The 6,749-nt window shown below is 42.3% G+C and overlaps 1 protein-coding gene across 2 annotated transcripts; it reads right to left on the bottom strand.

Annotated features, from left to right (window-relative positions):
- Positions 1 to 377: 377 nt before the first annotated feature.
- fkrp (fukutin related protein) lies at positions 378 to 6,530 on the bottom strand. 2 transcript variants are annotated; one of them, XM_080428657.1, is made up of 3 exons: positions 6,399 to 6,530; positions 4,766 to 4,947; positions 378 to 3,751 (listed from the first exon to the last, which is right to left on the bottom strand). In XM_080428657.1, the coding sequence occupies exon 3, from the start codon at positions 3,597 to 3,599 to the stop codon at positions 1,992 to 1,994; it is 1,608 nt and encodes a 535-aa protein (XP_080284783.1). In that variant the 5' UTR covers positions 3,600 to 3,751; positions 4,766 to 4,947; positions 6,399 to 6,530; the 3' UTR covers positions 378 to 1,991. The 2 variants fall into 2 exon arrangements, with proteins under 2 accessions (XP_080284783.1, XP_080284782.1); XM_080428656.1 differs by lacking the exon at positions 6,399 to 6,530 and having other exon boundaries at positions 4,766 to 5,077.
- Positions 6,531 to 6,749: the final 219 nt, after the last annotated feature.

The raw sequence follows: 6,749 nt of genomic DNA, 5'->3' as shown, positions 1-6,749 counted from the left end.
GTAATGATGCAACCAATGTAATATGTGTCTGCACATCAACAAATGAAGCAGTACTGTCTACTTGTTTTTTGAGTATATGTGGGTATTTCTCACATGGCTTTTCTGTGGAAGATGATGAATCTTCAGTCCCGTGCTGTCACACATTGTCCCGTGACCAAAGCGTCACCCACATGGTTCATAACTCACCCTCACATGTAAGTGTTGTACAACTTTAGAGTCCAATTTTAAGACTTGTAAACTTACAATAGCATCATTAAGTGTCTTCTGCCACCTAGTGACCAAAGGTATTCACTTCACAAACAATCTTCAAAAAATATATCAGGTCTTAGACTGAACTCCTTTATTTTCCTAGTTAATGAAATGGAGAGAGACCTCAGTACATCATACACAAGTATACAGTACAATAACAACATATTAAACAACAACATACCAATTAAACTAAGGTTTCCAATAAGTGCTGGTATTGTCATTAATGCATATCTATATTTCTCTCTCTCTTTTTTTCCCTTTCTCTAAAGATTCACTGAATTCAGCCAACATTTCTTCCAATACAGCACACATGCGCAGTAGTATCACCATTTACATAAGACACACATAGACAGCCAATGGGTCAAATTTAGCAAAACCTTTAAAGTAAGATTTATTGTGAGTGAGAAAATGAAGACATACCAGAACCCCTGTCCCATTGCATAGCAACATCCTCAGTGTTGATTTAACTCTCAGATTGTAATAATGGACTGTATAGCCATTCACACCAAGCATGATAACTAAAACATAAAGATATAGTTTTAAAAATGGTTCTAACTAAAGTGGATGGCAGAGTCCACAGAACTATAACAATGGTGAATGATATATCGTTATATAGTTATAGTGCTTGGTGTGAACAGCCTTTTTACAGGCCAATTTTCACACCTTCACAGTTAAATTGACATTTAGGATTATACAGTGTACTTGCAATGCCTGCCCTGATGTTTTGGATTAGCATGTTCCTCTTTTTGCTGTCCATCAAGATCCAAGTGGCATCAATGTTCAGAGACATTCATTCATGAATTGTGTAAACCTGAAATTAGAAAGTGAGTCAGTGCAAAAACACATAATACTTCATAAAAAAAATATGTTTTGTAAACGCTTCAACATAAGGGATAGATACAGTAACATGTTATTGTACCATATCACATAATGCTAAAAATACAATGTATAATGCAGCTTTCAATGGGATGCATATGCATCTACAGTATGAGATTGTTCATAGTCAGTGTTTAATCTACTTTTTTCAGCCTTTACACCCTTATTATGGCATGGCTTATGAGGTGACCCACTTAGAAAAGGGTGTGTGTGTGTGTGTGTGTGTGTGTGTGTGTGTGCGCGTGTGTGTGCGTGTGTGACTGTCCTTTCTGTCTGTCTGTGTATCTGTCTGTCTATATTTCTGGGGCAAATTTTGCAAACCACTGGACCGATCGTACCAAATGTATTGTGCATGCTACTAATAGGCCAAGGAATCAACATGACGTCCAAGATCTAAAATGAAAGCCAAACAGTTATTATTATTATCTTGTTTTTTTTTACAATTTTCCTAAAATCTTTGATAGCTCTTTATGATTCATGACTTAAAATACATTTTCCTCCTTGTGAATGATACATATCACACTGAGGGAGAAATAAAACATATCACACTGAAGGAGAAGTAATAAACCAATGCAGAGCCAGATTTCAACACCATTTCTGATAATAAACAGATAAATTCAACCGTGAATGTGATGCATTGTTAGCTGAATTGATATAATATACAGTAGAATATTTGGTGTCACTTTCAGTAAACACATTCATCATTTTGGCAGCGTATTAGAATCTCCACATATTTCTTTTGGGCTGAATTCGAAATTGTGCGACCAGTCTGTTGAATTGTTCAGTACCACAAAAAAAAACACAACACACTATTAAAAATGCAAAAAGCCAACGAGTCGCTCTCTGCCTGATCCGATAGCCTGCTCTCATAGCCTGCTCCTGTCCAGTCTCTTCCTGGCAGGGTTGGGATACTGGGGGTTCTCAATCACCCCCTCTCCGAATTTGAGCTCCAGGAAGGCGCGGTGGTTGTTTGGGCTGTAGGCGGTGATCCCGGCGAAGGGCATGGGCACGAGTGGCTGCAGGAAGTGTTCGGGGAACTCCACATCTTGTTTGTGCTCTGTCCACGTGTCTTTGGTCATGACACCGTTGCGTGGATAGAACGGCCACAAGTCCACATGAAGGTGGTTGGCCTCGCTGTACTGGACTCTGTAGAAGTCCCCTTCCACCGCACGCTCCCACACGTAGCCATTGGCGTCCACCAGAGAGCCTGAGTCCAGGTTCTTCAGGTGATCACAGTTGGGCACGTCCTCCAAGTAGATGCCCAGATCAACGTCATAGTCCCAGGGTATGATGTCCTGATGACGTGCGGCGCCCAGCAGGGTGCCCCCCTCCAGCCAGTAGCGTACGCCAGAGCTTTCCAAGATGTTAATGACATATTTTGTGGTCTCTCTGAGCGCCCGTAGGCAACATGGTGGGGTCCAGCGCTCCAGATAGAGGTAGTCGGGGGTGTCATCTCGCACTGTGCCAAAGCAACGGGGGGTCTCCTTACTGCAGCCATGCCACTGTTCCTTCCCATCAGGCAACAGAAGCCGCTTAAAGCCAAAGCTTCTCATGAGCTTCCCTGTAGCCTCCTTCAGACGAGTGTCAGCCTTCCATTGGTTGTGGGCCGAGCTGAAGAGTGGTCGGTGGTTCGCGGAGAAACAGGGGCTCTCCAGCAGCTTAACCTTCCAGCCTCTTAGCGAGGTCTGGATGAACAGTGAAGAGAAAAGAGGCCGCCCCAGTGGGACAGAGAGGTTGAAGAGATCCTCAGTGCGGATGAGGACCACCGCATCCCCATGTAAAGCCGTACACACACTCCCACTGCTCCCAGACGCCGCTGGCGTGTAGGTGGCTGTCCACTCTCTCAGGCTGACCCGTAGGTGGAGGCACTGCACGGCGCTTCGAGCTAGCACCGGAGCGGCCACCAGCCTCACGGGCCCCCCGCCCTCGCCTTCCAGCTCCCTTATCAGCCTTTCCACCGCCCGGCCCTGCTCCAGTTCCACCCCGTCAGGAACCAGCAGCACAAACTCGGTCTGGACATGGAACTCCGGCCTGTGAGCCTGAGGTGGTTGATCTGGGCTGGGGGATAGCACCAGAAGCCGAGCCCCCTCCGGGAGGAACAGGGGAGGGTAGGGGTAGGTGTCCGCTACAGCCAGGAAGGGAAGCTCGGGCCTCTGGTGGAGGAACGAACCCGCCACGTCTCCGACATAATTCTCAAAGTCTTCAAACTCCCGGATGAGAACGGTCACGCGAGGCGCGTGGCCGTTTCCCTCCACCCCGACCACTCCTGCCCCTGGCAACCCACCACCGGCCCCCACAAGACCACCGAGGCCTCCTCCTAGTCCGGAGGCTGGCAGGGCAGCTCTCCTAGAGCCCCTGGCGAGGTCTTTCCTCTTCTCCATCATCTGCTGCTGGGCTCGAGAAACATAGTAGAGAATCAGGAGGTTGAGCACAATGGCTGCTGTTAACAGGCCTTGGCAGAAGCTCACACGCATGGCACCTGATGGTTACTGTCTCAGTGGTTCAATGGAGGAATGAAGACTCTCTGAGTCTGAGCTCTGTAGTTGAAGTTTAGATGGCTGGCAGTCAGGTCCCCATTAGTGTAGAGCTGGAGAGCTGTGTATCTCTCATGAGAGTTCAGGGAGAGCTGTGGGAAAGGTGAAATCCAGAGCACATGGACATTTAAAATAGCCAATATCCCATTTACCATAATATATCATTTTTCAATACACATCCAAATAGTTCACATATGGCTTTAATACTATCACTGTGGAAATAATTAACATCAACATGTTATTATTGGATTATTACCACAATTTAGGTGCAGACAAGAAGGCCAGTTACCATTTACACTGACTTTGAATTGCCCTCAAAGGCACAGAAACAACTTTTATGAAGTCTGCATAATCCGTAGCAGGCACCTGTGTCCAGTATAGTGTAGGTCTTGTTAGGGCTAACATGCACTGGACATAGAGTAGAGTAGCCCCTACGGAACCTCTCCCTCCACTGTATAGCTCCAAGATGAGGTTCCTCGTTTGTCGGTACCGTTTTAGTAGGACATTGTCGCACATTTTCCACTTTACATGTTTCTTACCCCTTTCTGCACACCGTATCCAAAAAGTAAAGGTTTTCTGAAATGCTCTCAGATGTTTTAAGTTCTAGCGCACAATAAAAGCTATCCAACGAGTTGAAAAAAGTATTTAATTCGCCTCTCTCCTCAGCCGGTTCTATAATATTTTGCATTAGAAGATGCAATTCAACATTTGACCAGTAGGGGAATCAGTAATGTTTTCTCGGCGGGCGCAACTTCCGGGTATGCCTTAAAAACATTTAGGACTCGAGATAAGCTATTATTAGTATTATTCAACTCGTTGGATAGATTTTATTGCGCGCTAGAAGTTAAAACATCTGAGAGCATTTCAGAAAACCTTTACTTTTTGGATGCGATGTGCAGAAAGGGGTAAGAAACATGTAAAGTGGAAAATATTCCTAACAAATTTTAAATGTCCTGCTAAAACGGCACCGACAAACGAGGAACCTCATCTCGGAGCTGTACAGCGGAGGGAGAGGTTCCTATTGGAGCTAAGAGTAGTAGGCTAGAGCAGTAAAATGCCACAAAAACATGCTTGACAATTGACATACATTGTTGTTCATAACTCACCTTTTTTTCCTTCTTTTTTTTGTGCTAGTTATTCAGTCGGCAGTTCCGACCCATGTATGACAGTGACACGATCGATGATAACCATTTATATTTTCATTTCCATATATAGCTGTTTGGTCCATCTGCAATCCAGTAGGATTCTATCTATGTACAGGAGGGATCCTGTGGAAGAACACAGATACCTACGCATGTTTGTGTGGAACCATCCTTATGTTGGAACTACACACTCAACACGATTTGATGAAATGAACAACATTTGATGCCTAAATAAAACGGTTTAGAATAAATCTGCACCTTTAGCGTAAATATGTCACGTCAGCCGTATAACGGTTTAGACTTCCTGTGTGAACTTTTCAAAATAAGGGATCATTTATAATTCTTCGTACTTCTTCTACGAACATAACCGAAAATCTAATTTTATTTATTTCACCTAATCTTTTTCGAATGTTTAGGAATCGGACTGTGACTCATTTATTTTTTACTTGATGGAAATATGATATATTACACTTTTAGGCTACTAGACTATACTCTGTACACCAGTGCAATATTCGTCAAATTAAACTAGAATATTTATGTAGTAAATATTTATTTACGTAGTCAGAATGGCTTACACTCAGGACGAACGATTCTCTCACAATGATTAAACAACATTTGCGTTGCTTTTACTTTGGAATTCAACAAATTTACCACTAAATGGCAGGAAGTGTATCAAATCCAAATCCGGGAGAACTAAATCTCAGCTAATGTTTCCACATTGACGTTTCCACCGTGGAAACGTCAATTGACATTTGATGTAAATGCATTTTATTCTCTTAAAATATTGTACTACAATTAGTTTTACACATGTATGAATGCTTGCTTTTAACAACAAAAAAAAGCAAGCATTGATAATTAAGAATATTTCTATTATTTATTTCTTTATTTTATTTTTCTTCAGTTTCGTCTTACATGTAAAGCACGTTATAACTTTCTTTAGATAAAGCGCTCAACAAATGAACTTTAATAATAATAATAATAATAATAATAATAATACTAATTGTTATAATAATAATAATAATAATAATAATAATAATGATAATAATATTGATGGCGCTTTACTTTGAAGGCTGGGGAAACCGTGTTGCCATGTCCGCTTATTGTAAGTGATTTTGGGCTTGATTTTCCGTAGATTTGCGGGTTGCGTTTTTTTGGGCTTGTTTCTGAAGTGTAGTTGCTTATTTGGGCTTTTTCCTAATGTTGCTTAAACCAGTGTCTTCAAATAAAGGCCCCCTGTTATGAATTATGATATTTATCTGCTTGACCCAGGCTACACACATGTGGTGAACCACTCATGTAGTGTGTATATCTGTCTGTCTGTCATCATGATTTGTGTGCATGGGGATCTCATCTTAAACAAGCTCAGTGCTTAATGAGTCTCCCAGTTTAGTAGACCTTGTATTGTGAATTTGTTCTTCCATTAGCCATGGTTCACATGACGCTTGTCATGGTATGACAGTCATGTTTCAGGGCTATACTTCCATGTACTGATGTTCTCATGTCTTACTAAATAAAGTACATCAATCAATCAAAACTCGTCTACGCATAAGATACATGTGATACGATGACCATACAGTATACTTTGTGAGAGACTGACGTTTGTGCACAATGATACGAGATGCATGTTCTATTCCTAATCCATTCTGTTCTTGTCCTTGTTCATATCCTCTGGTCACGTCACGTGTCCACTGTCCAATACTGTTCTGTATATTCTCTATGTGTGTATTAAACTTCAGAGCTTGTCGTGTGATACTGCCTGGTGTCATCACTCATCATGATCATGTTCTCCGCACCAGCGACTGAACAGAAACATCACTCACCACCCTTAGTTAGATGGAGACTCTTAAGTGACCACATGGTTGGTCATCCGAAATCACAACAGCCCCAAATTAATATGACCCCCATCTGAAAATATTTTGTCAGATTTGTGTTCAAATGTAATTTTTTT

This window comes from Gymnoscopelus braueri, assembly GCF_963280865.1.
Source record: "Gymnoscopelus braueri genome assembly, chromosome: 5".
In the NCBI taxonomy this organism is placed as follows: domain Eukaryota; kingdom Metazoa; phylum Chordata; class Actinopteri; order Myctophiformes; family Myctophidae; genus Gymnoscopelus; species Gymnoscopelus braueri.
This window is presented reverse-complemented; position numbering and strand designations above follow the sequence as displayed.